Source organism: Dasypus novemcinctus, chromosome 3, assembly GCF_030445035.2.
Source record: "Dasypus novemcinctus isolate mDasNov1 chromosome 3, mDasNov1.1.hap2, whole genome shotgun sequence".
NCBI classification, from domain to species: domain Eukaryota; kingdom Metazoa; phylum Chordata; class Mammalia; order Cingulata; family Dasypodidae; genus Dasypus; species Dasypus novemcinctus.
The window spans coordinates 30,861,661-30,885,048 of record NC_080675.1 but is presented as its reverse complement, the minus strand read 5'-3'; the positions used below and the strand labels follow the sequence as shown (position 1 = coordinate 30,885,048).

Sequence of the window (23,388 nt, the reverse complement as noted above, 5' to 3'; positions counted from 1 at the left end):
CTAAAAAAATGAGCATGTGCCACAAGTCAAAATGCCTAGAACACTATCTTCCATGAGAAAACAAATAGGAAAAAGAAGAAAAAAATACATTTTATATACATAACTTATTTTATACCCATTATCCAAATTTAGGCCTGTTAACTGATTTCTATGAGGCCCAACATGGTTTCTATGAGGCTGACCTGACGTTGAAGGCCCCTGACAAACAGATTCTGACTTTCATGTCCATCTATACTATTCAAATACTTTCACAGAAAATTATGTGCAGATTTTAGAGAACAAAAGAGATACTGGAAATTTAACAAGGAATAAACATTCTAGTCTTTGTCACTTTAGGCAGAAATTCTTTGACACACATAAAAAAAAACCCAACTTTTAAACATGAAAGAAAATCAAATACCTAGGCAATTTTACAGGAACATTATTCCTGTAAAAATGAAACTTAGCTTAATTATAATTAATACCTAGGAGTTACCTCCTGAAAACCTCCTTGTTACTCAAATGTGATCTTTCTTTACACCAAACTCAGCAAATAAATTCACTACCTTCCCCCCGATGTGAGATATGACTCCTGGGATTGAGCCTTCCTAGCACCAAGGAATTTATATATAACCATGCACCAGTGATGCATATAGAAATAGATCTTGACTAAAGGGGGAAGCATAAAATAAATAAGAGTTTTTATGGAGAAGAGATTTCAAAGTGAGTCAGGTCATTTTGGAGGTTTTACTTATGCAGGACTTAAGCAGATCTCACTAACTGCCACAGTAAACAATACCTCAAACAAAAGTGCTCCCAAGGGCTCTAGGGATATCAGGACAGTAAAATCAAGACCCACAGTTGCATGAAACCAACATCCCTTCAGTGGGCCCTGTTTAGGAATATATGATAATGTATTTCCCCAATACAACAGAGATAGACTCATTTATAAATTCCCTGACAATTGTTCTACCCCTCATCACTATACCTGTTAAATAAATGTCTCACAGACTTAACAGATCTTTGGACTGTTCATGTCAGTTGAAACCTGAATCCCAGCACAGTTGTGGCCAACACTTATTTTCCAGTTCTTCGCACTTGCCCAGGACAACTAACAAAATGATGCAAGGATGGACACGTCCCATCCTAAGAAACAAGGAGTATCTACAACTGCAAGTACAACAGTTCTTTCCACCTGTCCCATAATATCTAAGCCCACTTTTAACCTGAAGCATTCAGAGCAGACATCATCCCAAATTCCTCAAGACTGAGGAATGAACAAACATAAAGGGGGTGGGGGGTGTAACCACAGACCAATGTAGATTGTTATTGTACGTATTATCATGTGGTAACAGAAGAACTTGTAACACTGATATAAAGAGAGTGAATATCACAGGTTCAGAGGGGAGCGGGAAGGATGAACAGGTAGAACAGAGGGCATTTTTAGGGCACTGGAATTGTTCTGTATGATACTGCAATGACAGATACACAATGTTATATGTTTGTTAAAGCTTATAAAATTATACAGCACAAAGTGTAAACCATAAACTTTTGACCTTGATTAGGAGCAATGCTTCAATTTGGTTCATCAATTTTAACAACTGCATCTCACTAATTTAAGATGTTAATAATGGGGAAATGTGTATGAGTGGGGGGTTACGTGGGAATTCCCTATACCTCTGATATAACTTTCCTGTAATCTAAACTTCTCTAAATATAAAGTTTATTATGGAAAAAGAAAATTCCTAGGCATCTGAGACCTTTTTAAAAAAACTTTTTACTACTGTACGGCATTCTTTAATACACCTTAGAGGAAATGTACACTATTCCTAATTTTTTACTCTAAACCACAGAGCAAATAAAACCAAAACAAAAACAAAAAATCCAAACAAACTTTATGGCCTAAACGAACTGGCATCATCTGGCTTTGCTTTTCATGTCATCTCCTCCAGTTGTACATTTCTCTCCCTCACTTATTATGCTTTAGCACACGGGCTTTTCTTCTGTTTCTTGAACACAACATGCCTTATACAACCCTGGGCCTTCACAAAGTGTCCTTCCCAAATCTTTAAGTGACTCCTCAACTTGAGTCCCAGATCAGATGTCATGCATTGGTGAGGTCTCTCCTGACTATTCTTGCTAAAGTAGCAACCCCTTTCCATCCAATCATTCTGCATCATAGCACCCTGTTTACGGTCTTCAAAGCACTGTTTATAGTAGAAAATTACCCATCTATTTTACTTGTTTTTTATCTGCCTCTTCTATTAAAATAAAAACAATAGTAACAATGGTAATAGCTAACATTCACTTATTGTATGCCACCGTTGTTTTGCTTTCTATTAACTAATTTAACCTTTGTATTAACCCTATGAGGTATTCACAATGATTATACCCATTCTATCGATGAGGACTCTCTTGTTCATTAAAACATCTCCAGTGCCTCTAATAGAAGGCATTCACTAAGTACTTTCTGTAGAGATGAATGAATGAATGAATTTTAGAGATGCTCTAGTCCATATTGAAGTTGTTTATTTATTAGGCCTGGCAGAACATTCTATGTAATCTGTTGATTTCCCAGAAAAAAATTATCTCATGTACACCAACTGAAATCTCTAGCTTATCTTTTTCAGTAAAGAAAGATCAGGTCAGACAGTATAAGTGATTTAGCTCAAAACATGTACTATTTGCTATGTGAGCTACGAGTATTAGTGTTGTTTTCCTCTAAGAGTGCTCATTTTGGAAGGGACCCTCAAATTACTCTCCTGAGAAAGGAAGAGTGAGGCTCAGTGCATTGTGTTCTCACACAGCTAGTGACTGACCTCATCCTCACAAATCTTATTTCTTTCCAGGATAGAAAAATCTATACCACCACAAATTGAAAATTACATAGCAATGCACTAAAAAATAATACCAAGACTGTGAACAGTTAATCACTGTTAGGCAGCAATCCTAACAGGAAGAGCTTCCAAGTAAATGGCTCCTTAGTAGTCATATATGCTCAACTTAGTCTCAGTACTAATTTAGCATACATGAGCCCTTTGCTGCTTCTTATTTGGGTACTCCAAAGTTAATAACCCTTTAAATGGGCATCAATAAGATTCTAACATCTCACAAAGCTGAATGAAGGACATGTGAACAGCAAGATTTCTCCATGGTAATTAACTATAAACCCCAACTTTTTACTGCCTAAGAGCTAAACGTGCTGAAGAAACAGATATCCCCAGGACACAAAGGGATTGAGGAAGGTTATCAGAAAGATATAATTAACCCTTGAAGGTATCAGGAGCACTAATGAGCTCTGTGAACAAAATAAAGGAATAACTCATCTGTGAAACAGGTATTTTCCTTATTACTGAAAACTGACAAAGTCCTGGATTGACTAAAGGGATAAGCATGTCAACATATTCACCACTATCATTAGGCTAGCTAGTTTGTGAGATCATTTTTAAAAGCACAGCATAAAATTTCCACTATATGTCCTGCAAGTATAGGGACCATTTTCCTAAGTGGACTATGCTTCCTTATTGGCTTCGAGAGCAATGATTTTCTGTTATACAATAAAAACTGTTATTATTCATCTAACGAACACCTGGTGTCAAGCAGTCAGGTACTAAGTGCCAAAAGGGAAAAGATGAAGACATAATCCCAGCCCTCAAAGAGCTTATGATTTGGCTAATGAGTGAACATGTAAGTACAATGGAAGTTGATGACTGCTGTGATAGAGTAAACGTGAGGAGAGAGGAGGGATATTCAATATGGCCAGGGAAGAACAGGGAGACTGAAGTCTTGGAACTGTGAATCCTAGGACTGGGGAAGACTAAGTTGAAATTGAAAGTAACAGATTTCAACCAAGTAGGGTTTTCTATGTAGAAGAGGAAATTCAACAAAGTTTCCAAAGTGAGAAAGAACATGACATATTCAGGGAACTGTAAGTAGTTCCTCATGGCAGGTGTTTCTAGGGCAAGTCCAAAATTTTTCTTCTCTAACAACCACTGAGAGGGGATGGAGAAGAGTAGGAGACCTCAGAGATACCAAAAGGCACTTGAAACTGGAAGTATAAATTTGCATGATTACACAATCATTTCTCCTAGAAAACTCAGCAGCCATGAAGTTGGAACAAAAGATGGGCTACATTACTGCTATTTTTGAGGGTAAAGTGAAAAGGTTTGGGGGAGAGAGAAGCAAAGCACAGACCCCAAAGGCTCTCAAGAATGTTTCCCAACATCCTCAATTCTAAAGAGATCTTTTACTTCTATTTGGGGTATTTATTTACAAGGAAAAAAAAAAACCCAAAACCCTAGGTCTTATTAAAAATAGTTCCTTGGCTTGGAATGTAGCTGTTCTGTGAGAGGATTATTTTAAGTAAATTTTGTTTTTGGTTTTTGGATTTCTTTGTAAAAAGGGCTATCCTAAATCTGGATGGCAAATGCCATTTGCATTTAAGTAAGGGTTAAAGAAGTTTGTGCAATGTATTATATTTAAATGAACTATTTATTTAATGTATGTAAATACTATATAATACATGGAGAAGATACTGTAGGCAAAATTAAAAGTTATTTTTAAAAATTCATTAGCACCTTTAAAATATTACTACTATACACAAGGGGAGGTGGTTCAAGCGAATGAGCTCCTGCCTACCACATGGGAGGTCCCAGGTTCGATTCCTAGTTCCTCCTGGAGAAGATGAGGTAGACAGTGAGCTGGTGAGCAGAGCAGGTGTGGCAAGCTGACGCAACAAGATGATGCAACAAAGAGGAAAGACAAGGAGAGACACAGCAAAGCAAGGGGCTGAGTTGGCTCAAGCAGAGCGCCTCTTTACCATATGGGAGGTCCCCAGGGTCTCCTAAAGAAAAGAGCAGACACAGAGCACACACAGAGCAAATGGACACAGAGAGCAGACAACAAGCACAAACAAGAAAGGGTTAGGGGGATAAAGAAATAAAATCTTACAAAAAAGTTAGCCTTATAAAATAATTGTTTTTAAAATGTAAATCAAGTAAAAACCTGAAAAATGTATAAGCTACCACCAGTTTGGGGAATTTCAAAGGAAAAAAAAATCATTGCTAAATACTTTGTTAGTCCAACTATACCTCACTGGCATTTTTTCCCCCCTTTTCTTAAGAAGCTTTAGATGACATAAATGTTACATCGAAAATATAGGGGTTTCCCATAAACCCTCCCTCCCCACACTTTTTCCCATTAACATCTTTCATTAGTGTGGTACATTTGTTACAACTGATGAACATATACTGAAGTATTGCTACTAACCATGGTCTATAGTTTACATTATGGTTTACACTTTGCACCACACAATTTTATAGGTTTTGACATAATGTATAATGGCCTGTACCCATCATGGTAATGGCATATTAGACTCATTTACAATTTTCCTACACATGGTTCTTATGCCCCTTTTATTTGAACCTATAATTAGCACTATATCCATTAAATATGTGTCCTCAAGACTTCAAACTTCTAGTTGTTCATATGCCAGTTGAGCCCAAAATCTCAGCAGAGTTGTAGCCAACACTTAATTTCCCGTTCACTGGACTCTCCCAGGACAACTACCAAAATGATGATGATGTACAATGCCCATCCCAAAAAAACAGAGTATCTACAACTGCAAGCAAGACAGTTCCACCCATCTGCCCCCATGGGCTCTAAGCCCCCTCTCAACTGGAAGCAGAGTAGGCTTCATTATCCCCAAATCCTCAAGAGTGAGAATGAACAACATAAGGGGAGAACACAACTCTGGACTAAAGTAGACTTATTATTATTGTAGTAATGGAAGAACTTGTAACATTGATATAAAGGCAGTGGTCATCAGAAGTTCTGAGGGGGGAACAAAAAAAAAGGAGGTTCTGAGGGGCGGGAAAGGGAAGAATAGGTTTAACACGGGGCATTTTGGGGACAGTCACTGCTACTTTTAACACAAGTCAAATGGCAAGAGATCTATTATTTCCACACAATTTTAAAATATTCTTCATACAATATTTAGCAATGGAGAAAAACAAATCAATGAGAGGATTACCTTGTCTTTTGACTGCCCTTGTCGAGCAATTGCATCATATTTAATTTTTCCTTCAGCATCTACCTGAATGGCCAGTGCATTGGACATTTTTTTCTTTCGTCCCATGTCCAGTGGATACTGGGCCACATGGATCTCTGGAAAAGCACCACCATCTCCAAAATCCTATATATTCGAAAAAGGAAAAAGAAAAAAGAAAGTTTCATAGACATACTTTGTTTTATTGCACTTTGCAGATACTATTTTTTTTACAAAGGGTCTGTGGCAACCCTGCATCATGTCTCTGTGTCACACTTTGGTAATTCTTGGAATATTTCAAATGTTTTCATTATTTTAGCTGTTATGCAGATCTTTGGTTTTTGATGTTACTATTTTAATTGTATTGGGGTACCATGAACTATGCCCACATTAAGATGGTGAACTTAATCAGTGAATGCTGTGTGAAGCATTTACTATGCTGGTTGTTCCTCCATACTGCCTCCTCTCCTTGGGCCTCCCTATTCCCTGAGACACAACTATAATGAAATAAGACCAATTAATAACCCTACCATGGCTTCTAAGTGTTCAAGTGAAAGGAAAACTCACACGTCTCTTACTTGAAATCAAAAGCTAGAAATGATTAAGCTCAGCAAAGAAGGCATGTTGAAGCAAGACTCCTTGCACCAGTTAGCCAAGTTGTGAATGTAAAGGGAAAGTTCTTGAAGGAAATTAAAAGTACTATTCCAGTGAACACATGAATAAAAAAGCCAAACAGCTCTATTGTTGAAAAAAAGTTTTAGTGGTCTGGATAGAAGATCAAATCAGTCACAAGATTCCCGTAAGCCAAAGCCTAATCAAGAACAAGGCTCTATGACCTTGAATTAAAGGTTCAATGCGGATCAGCAGAATATCCCTGTCTACATATAATAACATGACTTTAAAATGCTGTTTGACCTAATGTAAGGGGGAAATGGAAAGCAGAAATGAGTTAAATGGCTACGAGTCTCTAAAAAAGAGTCTGGAGGCTGTCAGAACGATTGCCCTTATGCACAACTGAGCAGAGTCTAAGAGACAGATAAAGTAGATACAATCCCCAGGTATTGGTTCCTTGGAGGGCTAAAGAGACCCACGGGTACTATGGTCATGGCAGACGGGGTTCACTGCCATGTCAGATGGCCCTTCTTTGGAGCTGGTGTTTCTTCGTGATGGAACTGGACTCAGATGGGATCTCTTTTCATAAGACTTTCATCCTACTTTACTGGAATTGTAGTTGGTGTTGGGGTTTAAGATATATTTAGGGGATTTGAATCTCTGGACTGACAATATGATAGCCAGGCCCTGAGCGTCAACAGACTCCAGCTCCTACAATATGATTTATTGGACTCACCTCACTCAGCTAAGATGGCGTTGAAGAAGGACAACCACCACACCATGGAGCCTAGAGTGCCTACAACTGAAAGCAGGAGGACTGCATCCAGCATCCATGTGGAATTTGAGCCTCCTCCTGACATAGAGGTGCAACGGACACAACCAATCCAAGGCCCACAGAGAAAAGGTGGCATTGGAGTGGGAAAAATGGACATGGTGGCTGATGGATATGGGGAGTGGCAGGAAGAGATGAGATGTGGAGGCGCCTTTGGGACTTGGAGTTGCCCTGGATGGTGCTTCAGGGGCAATCACCGGACATTGTAAATCCTCCCAGGGCCCACTGGATGGAATGTGGGAGAGTATGGGCCATGATGTGGACCACTGACCATGAGGTGCAGAGATGCCCAGAGATGTACTTGCCGGGTGCAATGGATGTGTCATGATGAGGGGAGTGAGTGTTGCTGGGGGGGGAGTGGTGGGGTGGTGGTGGTGGGGCTGAATGGGACCTCATATATATATATGTATTTTTTAATGTAACATTTTTACAAAATCAATTAAAAATAAATAAATAAACATACAGTTTGTGTCTACCTCAAAAAAAAAAAAAAAAAAAAGAAGAACAAGGCTCTAACTGTATTCAATTTGTGGTGGCTAAGAGGTGAGGAAGCTGCAGAAAAATCTGAAACTAGCAGAGATTGGTTTGAGGTTTAAGGAAAGAAACCATCTCTATAACAAAGTGCAAGGTAAAGCAGTAAGTACTAATGTAGAAGCCGCAGCAAATTATCCAGAAGATCTGGCTAATATCACTGATGAAGATGGCACACTAAACAGATTTTTAATGTAGATGAAACAACCTTCTATCAGAAGATGCCATCTAGGACTTTCACAGCTAGAGAGGAGGAGTCAATGCCTGGCTTCAAAGCTTCAAAGGACAGGCTGACTCTATTGTTACTGGCAAATTTCAGTTGAAGCCTATGTTCAATTACCATTTCAAAAATCCTTGGGCCCTTAAGAATTATGCTGTATCTATTATGCCTGTGCTCTATAAATTGAAAAACAAAGCCTGGATGACGGCACATCTGTTCACAACATGGTTTACTATTTTAAGCCCACTGCTGTGACCTACTGCTCAGAAAAAAAGATTCCTTCCAAAATATGACTGCTCACTGACAGTCATATAGAGATGTACAATGAGATGAATGTTGTTTTCATGTCTGCTAATGCAATATGCATTCTGCAGTCCATGGATCAGGGAGTCATTTCAACTCTCCAAGTCTTATTATTGAAGAAATACGCTTTATAAGGCTTTTGCTGCCATAGATAGTGATTCCTCTGATGGATCTGGGCAAAATCAACCGAAAATCTTCTGGAAAGGATTTACCATTCTAGATGCCATTACAAACATTCAGATTCAAGGGAGGAGGTCAAATATCAACCTTAACAGGAGTTTGGAAGAAGTTGAGCCCCACCATCATGGATGACTTCGAGGGGTTCAAGACCTCAGTGGAGGAAATAGCTGCAGATGCAATAGAAACAGCAAGAACTAGAATGAGTTTTCCTACAGAAAAAAAATATGGTATAAAAAGGTTAAGTGATTTACCCAAGGTCTCACAGCTAGCACAGGCAGGACTTGAACCTAGATCTTTTTTGTTGTTGGTTTAATTCCATTCCCCCACCCTGATGATGGTTCCCTCATCTGTTTGCTTATTGTTTTTACTCATTGTCTTTGTTTTTTCTTTAGGAGGTACCAGAACCAAACCTGGGACCTCCCATGTGGGAGACGTGTGCTCAACTGCTCGAGCCACATCTGTGCCCAAAACAGATCCTTTGATTCCAAAAAATTTTGCTTTTTCTACTAGACTGTAATACCTTCTTTAGTTAAAAAAAAGTTAAATCAATACTGCCAAGAAGTGATAGGAAAAACATTAAAATTAACCATTTAGAGGGCTTTAATGAATAAAAGTTATGAAAATATCCACTTCTGTAAGATTCCTCCTTAAAGTTCTATTAGAACCAGAATATATGATTTGCCAGGTCCAACATGCTTGTTAAAGAGAGATTTGATACCCTGGCCAGCTAACAGGGAGGTGAAGAAGGTCAACCACCACACCAGGGAGACGAGTGCCTACAAATTCAAGTAGGAAAATTGCATCCATCATCCATGTGGAATCTAAGCCCCCTCTTGATATAGAGGGAGAGTGGAAATAACCATCCCAGGGCCCACAGGATGGAGGAATAGAGTATGGATTAGAGTGGACTTATTGATATTCTACTATGGAACTATTCTGATTAGTAATGGAAGAAATTGTAGCACTGATGCGGAGAAAGTGGCCACGGTAGCTGCTAAGGGTAGGGAGAGGGAAGAAGAGATATGATGTGGGGGCATTTTCAAGACTTGGAGTTGTCCTGGGTGGTACTGCAGGGACAGATGCTGGACACTCTATGTCCTGCCATGGCCCACTGGGTGGACTGGGGGAGAGTGTAAATTACAATGTAAACTACTATCCATGTGGTGCAGCAGTGCTGCAAAATGTATTCACCAAATGCAATGAATGTGCCATGATGATGAAAGAAGTTGTTGATGTGGGAGGAGTGGGGTGAGAGGGATAGGGAGTATTTAGGGACCTCATTTTTTGAATGTAACATTAAAAAAAAAAAATGAAGGAAAAAAAAAAGAGATTTGGCATTTTTGAAAACAAACAGAATAAAGCTGAGATAAGAGATTTTCGTGTGAACTAATTAGGCAGAAACAAAGCATTCTTAAGAGAGGTGCTACCTGTACCCTAACTGACAATCTCATACATCCTCTTGTTTGCTATAGTTCTTCAACTATAATAAGCACTTCAGAACTGTAGATTTGGCATTTTGTGGTCATTAAGCTTGCCAGAAAATCATAGCTTTTATTTTGAAAACTGGAACAAAATGCCTCCTTCTACGAACATTTACTCCCTTCAAGAAGCATCCATGGCATTTCCAGATTAGCTGGACATTCTAGTTTGTTTTTTGAATAAACTTCTGTACCACCATGATATATAAAAACTTCAATGGTCAAGTTAGATTTTAAAAAGCTAAAGTTAATGAACAGGGTAGTCTAGGGATGCAAATGTCAATTGAAAGACAGCTAGAGAATAATGTAGGGGACTGAATAACACAGTGAACCCAGAGGTGGATAAGAATTGTAGTTAACATGACAAAGGCAAGAACATCCTTTTGTGAACAGGAATGGATATATGTTACTTGCAGGGTGGTAGGAATGTGGAGAAGTATGGGAAAAATACAATTAATGTAACCTATGGACAACAGTTAAGAGTAATACTGGGGGAAAGCGGACTTGGCCCAATAGAAAGGGCATCCGCCTACCACATGGGAGGTCTGCGGTTCAAACCCCGGGCCTCCTTGACCTGTGTGCAGCTGTCCCATGAGCAGTGCTGATGCGTGCAAGGAGTGCCGTGCCACGCAGGGGTGTCCCCCGTGTAGGGAGCCCCATGCACAAGGAGTTCGCCCCATAAAGACAGCCGCCCAGTGCGAAAGAAAGTGCAGCCTACCCAAGAATTGCGCTGCACACACGAAGAGCTGACACAACAAGATGATGCAACAAAAAAAGGAACACAGATTCCTGGTGCTGCTGATAAGGATAGAAGGGGTCACAAAAGAACACACAGCGAATGGACACAGAGAGCAGACAACTGGGGGTGGGGGTTGGGATAAATAAATAAATCTTTTATTTTTAAAAAGTAATACTGTCATATTCTTGCATCACTGCAAAAAATGTACTATGTTAATAATAGGGGAGTATGGAAAAAATAGGCCAAATGTACACTATGGACCATAATTAGTGGTAGTAGTCTGATGACATTGTCTCATAATCTATAACAAATGTTCCACAATGGTGTGGTGTGTTGGTGAAGGGCTGTTGTATGGGAATTCTACTCATGTGCTGGACTGTTTTTTAAGTTCACAACTTGTAATAAAATATATTAAAGAAGAAAAAAAAAGCTAAAGCTGAAATGGAAGGATGAGATTCCCACTGCATATAAAATGATGCCTGCCACCCTCACTCTGTAATCTACTGAAAGGCCAAGTGAAGATTATCTGTAATACCTCAAAAGACACTCAACTCCTCTATTTGAGAATGGTAATCACTACTTTTTTTGCCCCAGAAAAGAGGGTATTACAGCCTCCTTGATGATCTTTCATTTTGCTCTACTTCTCACAAATTATACTATTTGCAAAAACAAAAGCAACAACAAAAATCCCTTAATAACTGTAATAAATCTGGCCTTGACACACTAGACTTAATAAAGACCAGAAGGAGAGCTAAGGAAATAAAATGAATTAGGGAATAAGAAGACAGAACATGATGAAGTTGGGTGGTCATTTTAGGTCTATAATGAGCACTGGTAGGCAGGGAAATGACCGAAATGGGAGACGTTAAGAATAAAAGCATCTTTTTGTGGGGTTCTACATGACAAGTTTCCATCCAATAAATACTTAGTTCATCATGTTCAATTCTCGAGGCATTTGAAAAAAAGCTAAGGGCATAAACGCTTCACATTTGTAAAATTCAAGGAGTAGATGTGGCTCAAATGGTTGAACATCTGCCTCCCACATGGGAGGTCACAGGTTCGGTTCCAAGTGCCTCCTGAAAAAATAAAAACAAACAACAAACAAAACAAGCAAAAAAACCAACTCAGAGAAGCCGGTGTGGCTCCCTGGTTGAGTGCCAGCTTGCCACAACCAAGGTCCTGGGTTCAATCTCTGGCACCTGGTACCTAAAAAAAAAAGAAAAACAAAAAAACAAAAACCAAAAACTGCACAAAAAACGGGGAAGCAGAGGTGGCTCAAGCAGTTCAGCACCTGCTTCCCACATGGGAGGTCCTGGGTTCGGTTCCCAGTGCCTCCTAAAAACAGGCAAACAAACAAGAAGCAAACAAAAAAACCAACTCAGAGGAGCCAATGTGGCTCATTGGTTGAGTGCTGGCTCTTCCCACATATGAGGTCCTAGATTAAATCTCAGACCAAAAAAAAAAAAACAAAAAACAAAAATATAAGGACAGAATATAACAAAGAGATAAAATGAAGATAACTGAGTGCAAAAAATCAATGGCATGGGCACTAAAGGTTTTTTTTATAGGGCAGGTACATTCCTTGGGATGCAGAGGAGGAAAATTTGTAGGAGTCAAGAATGAATACTGGGAAGGGGAAGAGGAAGAAAGCCTGATAAAAGAGGAAGAGGTCTTGGGGAAGAAACATAAAAGCCTCAAATGCTTGCTTTTCTACCTAGATAAGGTCATCAAATATGGGAAAGTTGCCCTGGAATGAGGAAAACTGATGATTCTAGCACAGTATCCTGAGTAGTTAGGAGAATAGGGATTGCCAAGGATGTCTGTTCTTTGGGAACAAGCTAGAAATACAAGGTCATTCCAGATTATTCCTTCTCATTTACCCCTCCACATCAAAATTTCTGTCTCTTTTACCTCTGTAAAACTTATCTAATCTGTAGATCAGGCATGTATTAATACTCTCAAATTGAAGATAAGAAAACAGACTAAGAGAAGTTAGAATTGCTGAGGATCACACAAATATTACCTTTTTAAAAAACTTTTTTACTCCTTGTCATTGCTTTTTCCAGTATATCTAAAGGTAAAGAAATCAAGGGAAAAAAATACAGCTGGAGTTTCCCTTAGAAGAAGGTTGTCTCTACAGGGTTATAAAATACTGGGAATTGGAGAGGCAAAAGATGAAATTCACTGTCTTCACTCTTACATTTTTTCCTCTTACTTTCCCACTATTTTCCACATGCTATAATCCCTAGATTTATAAGGGAATTGTTAGTTTCTTTTGTACAGGTTTATTGGTTTGGTATAGAAGAGGTATGAAGTAGTATAACTCTCTAGTGATCACAAACCAGTGATGACAAGCAGGCAGAAAAAGACAATTCTTGAGAGCTCACAACCAGAAATTCTATTACACTGATATTCATATGTAGATGTCTTAGGGTGTTAAGTATATTTTTAAAAGGCACTACAATAAATTTCAGCACAAAATAACAAATCCAAACTGAAGATCCATATTTACCTCTAATAACCGAGGTATCCAGCCTTTCCGGTACCCGTATGGGGGAGGTTCTCTTCTGGAGGAGACCAGTGAGGTTTGCTGTGATCTCTGGGATCTTGCCTTTTCTTCAGCCTCAAGCTGGTCCTGAGATAGCTGAGTTGGTGCAGGTAAAAAGCTACAGGCAAAGATGATAAAAGTTAGAATGAAAAAAACTAACTTTAATTTGATAATTGCAATTTGGCCATCAGAGATGATGTTTCCCATAATGCTTTTTTTCCTTTGAACAAAAGAGCAGATGTCTCAATGATTTATGCTGTATTTGATTACTATCATTTGATTATACCTGGAGAGAAAGAAGTACTCAGACATACAGTAAAAACATTTGACTGGCAGCAGACAAATGGGGTCTATAATCAAGAATTAACAAATATTTCACATAACAGACAAACTATTGAGCTTTTTATGCTTCCAAATTTCTCTTCTGACAACAAGCAAGTAGACATTTGCAATTACCCAGGGGTCACCTGCCCAGTATTTGGTTTTCTTAGTATCTCTGCTTATTCTTTTTTTTTTTTTTTTTAAAAGATTTATTTATTTATTTAATTTCCCCCCCTCCCCTGGTTGTCTGTTCTTGGTTTCCATTTGCTGGGTCTTGTTTCTTTGTCCGCTTCTGTTGTCATCAGCGGCACGGGAAGTGTGGGCGGCGCCATTCCTGGGCAGGCTGCTCTTTCTTTTCACGCTGGCGGCTCTCCTCATGGGCGCACTCCTTGCGCGTGGGGCTCCCCACGCGGGGGACACCCTTGCGTGGCACGGCACTCCTTGCGCGCATCAGCACTGCGCATGGCCAGCTCCACACGGGTCAAGGAGGCCCGGGGTTTGAACCGCGGACCTCCCATATGGTAGACGGACGCCCTAACCACTGGGCCAAAGTCCGTTTCCCTCTGCTTATTCTTATACTAGTTACTTTTAACTATTTTACTCTTCTGCTCTTACTTTTAGCTATTTCAGAAGCAAATGTAATAATAAAGAAGTCGATAAAAGAACTTACAAATTGTGTATTTAAGTGCATTTTCCAAAGGCATCTCCTTTAGAATGCAATTTAAAACTTAAGTCAAAGAATCAAAGCAGAAACCCGAAAGATCTTATTTATTATTCTTTAATCTACTAAGTAGTTCCTGATGACTTTTAAGTATTATAAACATTATTAGAGTGATACTCTAAAGCAGAGGTTCTTAACCTTTTATGTTCCATGGATCCCTTCGCCAGTCAGGTGAAAACCATGGACCCCTTACTAAGTCCACACTATACTATATATTATTTAATAAATATATCACACCAGCACCAACATGTCCCCACAGGAATAATGTTTTATTTGAATTTTAATTCAAGCTCATGGGCCCCTTGTTAAGAACCCCTGCCCTAAAGTGTCACAAAAGGATTCCAGAGATAGATAATATGTTTAAAAAGTAATTAAGCTTCTCTGAAGCGGCTGTGGCTCAATCAGCTGGGCTCCCGTTTACCATATGGGAGGCCCTTGGTTTCAGTCCCAGGGCCTCCTTGTGATGGCAGACTCGCCCAGACACTGCGGAGCACCGCCTGGCCTGCAGACACTGCAGAGAGCCGACTCAGCAAGGTACATAACAAAAAAAGAGAGACAAGCAAAAACACAGAAGAGCGCACAGCGAATGGGCACAGAGAGCAGACAGCAAGCAAGTTGCAACGGAGGAGGGGAAGCCTAAAAAAAATACACACACAAAAAAACAGACACAGAAGAAGGCACAGCAAATGGACATAGCATATGTCCCCCCACGGGGGAGGGGGGGATACAAAAAATAAAACATAAGTAATTAAGTTTTCTTTGTAATCCTTGACTGATAGGTACATCTGAATAAGTAGTAGAGCTTATTCCTGTATTTAAAATCTTTATTGAACACTTAGGTGCAAGCACTGTGCTAGGTAGGCTCTGAGAGTATAGGCAGCACTGAGAAACACAGCTCACATGGACAACCACACAAATTCATAACTACAAATTATATTATGTGATGAGGGAAAAGTACAGGGTGCTGTGATGGCAAACATCAGAGGGACCTAATCCAGCCTAGTGACACTAGGTAATGCAGTGACTGATGAGCTCAGAATTCAAATCCTACCTACGCCACTTAGTAATGTGGATAGGTTACTGACTCCTCTGAACCTTAGTTTCCTCATCTGTAAAGACAGATCTTCAGAGTACCTACTTCATAAGGTTATTATAAATATTAAATGAGAAAATTCATGAACCACTTGGCACAGTATCCGAATACTGTCTGTGTTCTGTATGTAAATGTTTGGGTAACTGGAGCTGTTCCATGATTCCCTGTTCAGGTTAGTTGCCCCATTTCTTCATCTGCATACCACTACTATAATATCTATCTTAACAAGTTGGAATCAACTATTCTTTTATCTTTCCTTCTCTTGCTAGGGTGAATAATATGATGGCAGGAATCATGTCTTATGTTTCTTTCATCCTAACTTCCCTTGCATTGTCTGGCTCACTGCAGTGGTTCCTTAAATGTTTGCAGGAGAAATAAATTCATTGTAACCCTCACACTCACCATCTTTATACCACTCTAGCCTTCTTTCCTTTCCTTAAATAAGCCACCTCAAGATCTTTATATCTGTTATTCTCTCTGCCACAAAGTATTTATTTATTAAGAACAAATTTTCCTATAATGCTTTTATAGAAAACTTTTACATCTCAGAGCTGTTTTCTGACCACCCTGTCTAAAACAGTCTGTCTACCCCAAACCCTGAGTCATTCTCAATCCTATCCCTTTATCTTTCACTATTTTATTACTAACATCTATTATCTGAAATTGCACTGATTTATATAGTCTGTCTCTCCTACTAGTATATAAGCTCTGTGAGGTGACAGCGTTTGCCTGGCTGATTCACTAGAGTAGTGCCCGGCACATGGCAGACCTTCAACAAATACCTGCTAACTAAGTGAATTAATGCATAAATGGAATTGAAATCTTGGGCTCCTACCATTGTCATTTTCAGTAAACCATATATACCCAACACATAGGAGGGATACAAAGAAAGCTACAAAGAAACCAAATTATTTACTTTTGTTTCATTTCTTCTTACTTCTTCCAAGAAGTGGAAGAAGTGATCATTAAGTGTTCAAAAAGTAAGGCACCTTGCCAGGAATCAAAGAGTTTAGATAATCCAGTCAATAGGTAACAGTGCTTGGATTTCAGTCAGAACCTCCTATAGCTTTCCAGAGAATCTTAACTTTGTAGTTTCCTGTAGAGGATGACATTTCCTTAAAGAGGCAGACTCCCATTGGTGGTGGGGTCAGACACAGGGCTGTTGCACAGATAAAACAGATTGTTGGTATGTGCATAGTATTTGATTGTCATGACTAGAGGAAGGGTGTCACTAGCATCTAATGGTCAGAGGCCATGGATGCTGCTAAACATCCCACCATGAAAAGGCCAGCACCACAAAACGATAATGCAGTCCAAAATGTCAAGTGCCACTATTGAGAAATTCTACCTTTTCCCCCTTACTAAAGAAAGCCTATCAAATGCAAATGATGTTATATATACAACCTCAAATACACTCAAATTTAGAAAATTAAATAAATAATACTTAAAACCTTTGGTTAGTATTTGTAACATCACCAGTGACACCAAGAAGGTAACATATTAGTATGTTAAGACCCTACTTTAGGAATCCCTGGGATATCTTGGAGATAATACACTTCACCTGTAAAGTTGAGACAATTTCTAAAAATCAAGTCAGCTAGAACTCAACAAAACCAGAAACTATGTAGTCCCCAAAGACATTTAAAAACTGCATTGTGCCATTGCAATTTTAAGCACACAGGACCCATGACATCTCTGGTATTTTTCCTGTGTCCGTTTCAAATTTGGCCTTTTCCACAAAACCTTCCTTCATAGCTCTACTAGTCTAAATCACAGTGCTTTGTACCTGGAGAGCACTCTCCTGCCTAACATTTACAAAGGAAACTCTTCAATCCACATAGCTCATTCCACCCAACTCTTTTTGCACTTAGGGTTACTACTGTATAAACTAGCATTTTGTGCTGCTCTTCAATTGTTTCACATTTGTATGCTTTGCCTCACCCCACCCCCCACCCTTTACCTTCCCTGCAACTGAAAACTTCAGGTTTCCTTCCATATATATAACTCTTAGGTTGGAGCAAGGTACCCAATAGCAATTCTCGTAAGAATTTTCTCTTTAAAATTTTTAGGATTCATAATTGCCTTCTGCCAGGAAAAACAGAGAAGAAGGGTGTTAAGGGAGCTCAAACTGATGTCCTAAAAAGATGACTGTTTAAAAAATTGTCAAATAATATTCCACTGTATATCAGTTTATCTATTCATCTGTTGATGAACATTTGGATTCCCCCCCCCCCCATTTTTTGGCTATTATTAATAATGCCACTATCTGGAGGTGTTGAGGGCAGGGAGAGGGAAGAACAGGTGTAATATGGGGATATCTTTGGGACTTGTGAATTGTCCTGAATGACATTACAATGACAGATAAAGGCCATTACACATCTTGCCATAACCTACAAAATTGTGCGGGAGAGAGTGTAAACTACAATGTAAACTATAATCTATGCCTAGTGGCAATGCTCCAAAATGTTTTCCTCAATTACAATGAATGTACCACACTAATGAAGGTTGTTAATGTGGGAAAATGTGGGAGGTGTAGGGGGCGGGGAAAAGGAATCTCCTACATTTTTATGGAACAGTTATGTAACCTAAATATTTTTTAAATAAAAAATACATTTAAAAAAGAAACAAAAAATATAGCCAATACGAACATTTGTGTACAAACGTTTGCACTGAAATACGTTTTTCTCTTGGGGACATACCTAGAGCGGAACCACTGAATTATATGGTAACAATGTTTAACAGTTTGGGAAACTGCTAGTTTTCCAAAGCATTTTACATTCTTCCACTAGCAGGTATATATGAATTCAAATTCCTCCACATCTTCATCAACATTTGTTTGATAAAACCCTTGTTTCATAGCCACTAAAATACCTTTTCCCCCCATCCCTCTTCCTCTCTAAACTTTTCCTGCTGAGTTCACAAGGAAAGTTTTTCTACTTAAATGGGGCAGCAAGGTAACTGACTAGTAGGAGTTATGTAACTTTTTGGAATCTCTTATTTAAAGCATCTTTTCTTCAAAGGGAAGGGCCACTTTACATACAGTTACCAAGGCAACCGTCAACAGCAAAAATCTGAACTGGTTCTACAGAGGGAAGAAATTCTAAGGTCCAGAGTTAAAGTGGGAAGCAGCGGAGCACATTAGTAGACAGCGGCCACTGCTGAGGTTAGTTTTAAATTCCTGTTCAGTTCCAGGCCCCTTTCTTCAGGAGTCCTTGTTTCGGGAAATGAAATGGAAAGAAAAAGACCTCAGCAGACAAACGGTCGAAAAAACGCGCAGTCGCCTCCCGCCTGCTTCGCTCCGCTGAGACAAGTCACTGCCCTCCACACCCCCATCGCTTCTACCGAGTCGCTCTCCGCATCCTTCCCAAGATGCTTAAGCGAAAAACACGTGCGACTCCTCAGCATCTGAGGCAAGAGAACTATTACCACGCCGTGCCTGTGGCCCCAATTAGGGGGCGAGAGTGAAGCGGAAGAAACGCTTAGGAAAGACCCCAGCTTCAGCGAGGCCTAGTCGCCGGGGGTACAGAAGGAGGACGTAGGCATGGTTTCAGCCCATGTCGCTCTATGCCTTGGGCCGGGTCAGCACCCGAGACTGTACACAGAGAAATGAAAATGGTGGGTACTCCCAGACCCTTCCGTATCAAGGACCCGAATCAACAACCCACCTGGTGAGCGCCATCTTCTTCCGCTTCTTCCAGCGCGAGCTACCGCACCGCGGGGCGGGTCTTTCCCGGCAACTAGGCGTAGAAAGGAAGGAGCGTGCAACGCGCACGCGCCCTGGCCGAAAGGTCTTCTGGGATTGTAGTTCCGTGAAGAGTACAATTCGATTCCAGTCAAACAAGATTACGCGGTTATCATTGGATAATCCCTTCAGTTAAGAATTAATACATCACTCATATATTAGTATCATAAGGCGTTCTCTAGTTGGAGGGATATGACTTTTAGCCTAGCCTTAGATTTTTCCCCACTATTCCTATAGTAGAGCCCTAAATACAAAAGCCTTCAGAGGTGAGTCACATTAAGTAAAAGAGTGATGGAGATTTAAAACAATAGAAAGTCGTGCAACCGTGTACAAGAATGGACAGTTCTGGGATACTCTGAAAACATTAACATGCAACACTTTTTTCTTTAGTTGCTATTCTCTTGTGATCCTTATCGAGTTACTTTTAAAAACTCCTGGTATGTCCTATGTGCTATGTTTTTCTACATTACGTTTTAGGTACACAGAAATTATAGGTTAAGCATAATCCTTGATGAAGTGATAAGATAAATGAGACCTGCGTCCAAATATTGATGAGAGGGAAGTGGGTGGAGTATAAATGAATTAAAATTAACCACGAGTTTTGAGCATGGTAGATTCTAAGTAATGGGGAAGTGGATGATCATTACACTATTCTTTTTCCTTTTGTATATTTTTGTTACCTCCATAATAAAAAGTTAAAAAAACAAACTCGTAATTGCAGCATAGCACCCATGCAGGAAAGTACCCGCCTTCTAAGTGTAATAGTTGCATTTTCCCAAACACACAAGTGTGAACAGTTGTAGAAGCTTACTCTTCACCCACACCCCTGCAACCATAACCCCCAGGATCCTAACAATATTTGATCACTTCTTTAATTTCTAGTATGATAAGATGTCCGAGGCTCATCTTGTACACGTTCTGCACCAGATCTGGAATCAGTCATTTCTTCAAGGAAACCTCTCTTCAATGGGAAAGTTATATCTATAGAATTCAATTGCATGCTTAAGTGTTCATTGTTACTAGGTTGAGTATTGTTTGTAAGCCTTTTCAGTGGACATACACAAATTTTTTTTAGAAAATGCAGCATGAATTCATATTAATATTTCCAATGCAAATTTGGGATTACACAGATTTTTAAAACATCACTTTTATTGATACATATTAATAAAATCTAACATTCATCTCACCTTATAAGATTTTGGTGGTTTATGTGACTGCAAGGAAGATTAAATCTCTTTTTCACCACTGCATCCATATCACCTGTGCCTGCACAAACTTGGGCAAATCCTTACTGTGGTAGGTTGAATTATTTACCCACCAGAAAACATATCCTTACTCTTAATTCTGCATTACAATAGGTGTGAACCCATTGTAAAGAGGACCTCTTGAAGGTGTTATTTCAGTTATGGTGAGGGCAACTGAATCAGGTTGGGTCGTAATCCATTTGAGAGAACCTAGAAGCCACAGAAACCAGAAAGGAGAAGACATTACACATGTCAGGAGGCAGAGATAGAAGCCAAGGATTTCTGGCAGCCAGTGTTAGAATGCTACAGACTCTGGGCGAATGCAAGCCTTGCAGATATCTCGATTTTGGACTTCTTCTAGTCTCAAAACTGTGGGTCAATAAATTCCCATTGTTTAAGCCAATCCATTGTTTACTATTTGCTACAGCAGCCTGGAAACTAAGACACTCACTCTTCTGTATTTCAGTTTCCTCATCTGTAAAAGGACAGAGAGGGCCTAGATAATCTCAAGGATCCCATCAAATGTCAATATCCTTTGATTATAAATACTTTTTTTAGTTTTTTAAACCTCTAAACAAAGAGGTTTAAACATTTCTTATTCTACAAACTATCGATACATCTAACAACTTGGATGAATTGCAAAAGCATCATTCTTAGTGAAAGAAGCCAGTCTTAAAAGGTTCCATATTGTGTGATTCCCTTAATGACATTCTTGAAAATGCAAAACTAGAGGAACATAGAACACATCCATGGTTCCAAGGGATTAGGGGTGGGGGGAGTGGACCACTACAAGGGTTTTTTTTGGGGGTAGTGGAACTATTCTGTATCCTGATTGTGACTGGTGGTTACACAAATTGCACATGTGTCAAAATCCATAGAATTGTACACCAAAAAATTCAGTTTTACTGTATGATAGTTGCTTTTTTAAAGATTTATTTTTATTATTTCCTCCCCTCTCTCCCCCCCCCCCCCCCCCAAATTGTCTGCTCTCTGTGTCCATTTGTTGTGCCTTCTTCTTTGTCTGCTTGTCTTCTCTTTAGGCGGTACTGGGAACAGATCCTGGGACTTTCTGGAGTGAGAGAGAGGTGCTCAATCTCTGGTGCCACCTCATTTCCCTGGTCTGCTGTGTCTCTTATTGTCTCTCTTCTGTGACTCTTTTTTTTGCATCATCTTGATGTGCCAGCTCTCCACTTAGGCCAGCTCACCTCATGGGCCAACACTCCGCATGGGCGAGCTCTCTGCTTGGGCCAGCTCACCAGGAGGCCCCAGGAATTGAACCCTGGATCTCCCATATGGTAGATGGGAGCCCAATCGCTTGAGCCACATCTGTTTCTTTGTATGATAATTAAAAACTAAAATTTTTAAAGTTCCTGGTTTAACTCTTACCACCTTGCTATGAAAAAGGCCTACTTCATCTCATTCAGCAGCCACAACTTTACTTTGAACCCGCTGTGATTCAGGGCACTTCTTGGGTCCCTAGAGTCACAGAAAGGGCTTCACAAAATGTGTATTTTTAAGAAGCATAAGGGAATAGAAGATATATTAGTTTTCTATTGCTGCAAAGCAAATTACCACAAATTTAGCAGCTTAAAACAACACACATTTGTTAATTCACAGTTCTGGAGGTCAGAAGATTGGCATGGCAGGGCTGGGTTCTCTGCTCAGGCTATCACAAGGCTGAAATCAAGGTGTTGGCCAGGCTGAGTTCTGTAGTCTCTAGGGATAAATCTGTATCCAAGCTAATTTTTGTTGTTGACAAAAATCGGTTTCTCATAGTCCTAGGAGCAAGGTCCCTGTTTACTTACTGGCTGTCAATGGGTGAGGGACCATCCTCAGGTCCTATAGTCCACTCACAGGTCCTTTCCCCAAGACCCCCTAGGCCATTCACAACATGGATGTTTACTTTCTTCCAGGCCAGCTGGAACATGTCTCTCTCACTTTCTCTTCTTCTACCAGTCAGAGAAAACGCTCTGCTTTTAAAGGGCTCATATGCTTAGGTTGGGCCCACCTGGATAAGCTATTTAAAGGTCACCTGTGCCATATAACACAACACAATCAGGGGAAGGATATCCCATTCTATTTCCAACCCCAGAGATTATGCCAGGAATGTACATGAGGAGAGGGAAGCAGAAAATTTATGGGCTGTTTTAGGTTCCTAGGCTGCTCAAGCAAATACTGTGAAATGGGTCGTGTTAAACAATGGGAATTTATTCACTCACAGCTTTTGAGGCTAAAAGAAAGTCCAAGTCAAGTCATTGTCAAGGTGATCCTTTCTTCCTGAAGACTGGCTTTCCGAGAGTGGCTGCCAGGGATCCTTGGTCCTGGGCTCCTCTGTCACATGGCAAAGCACATGGCAGCCTCTCCTGGCCTCACTCTTCTCTTCCAGGTTCTGTTGATATTCAACTTCTTGTTTCCTGTGGCTTCCTCTCTCTGTGTCTGAATTTCATTCTCTTATAACAGACTCCAGTAATAGGATTAAGATCCATCCTGATTGGGCTGGGCCACTTTAACTGAAGTAACCTCATCATAAGTTCCTACTAACGATGGGTTCACACTGACAGAAATGGATTAGATTTAAGAACATATTTTTGGGGGTACATACAGCTTCAAACCACCATAGGGGTTATCTTAGAACTCTACATACCACAGGGTATAAGCCAAATGAAAAAAAACCCCACTATTTTGGTACGTGGGATTATGAATCATATTGTGTAGTTTAACAAGTTTGGTCTAGGACTGCAGTAAGTTGAATTTAGTATCCTAACAAAAGGCATTTTCTAAACCTTAATCTGTGTTCCT

General features: G+C 39.8%; 1 protein-coding gene across 1 annotated transcript in view; it reads right to left on the bottom strand.

Annotated features, from left to right (window-relative positions):
- The window catches only part of SNW1 (SNW domain containing 1), a 34,380-nt gene extending 15,038 nt beyond the window's left edge, over positions 1 to 19,342 (bottom strand). The window contains exons 1-3 of the mRNA XM_004453545.5: positions 19,269 to 19,342; positions 13,433 to 13,586; positions 6,011 to 6,172 (exon numbers count right to left, since the gene is read on the bottom strand). Coding sequence (XP_004453602.1) covers positions 6,011 to 6,172; positions 13,433 to 13,586; positions 19,269 to 19,282 — 330 coding nt within the window. The 5' untranslated portion in view covers positions 19,283 to 19,342. The remainder of the gene's footprint in view (positions 1 to 6,010; positions 6,173 to 13,432; positions 13,587 to 19,268) is intronic.
- Between the last annotated feature and the right edge of the window lie 4,046 nt (positions 19,343 to 23,388).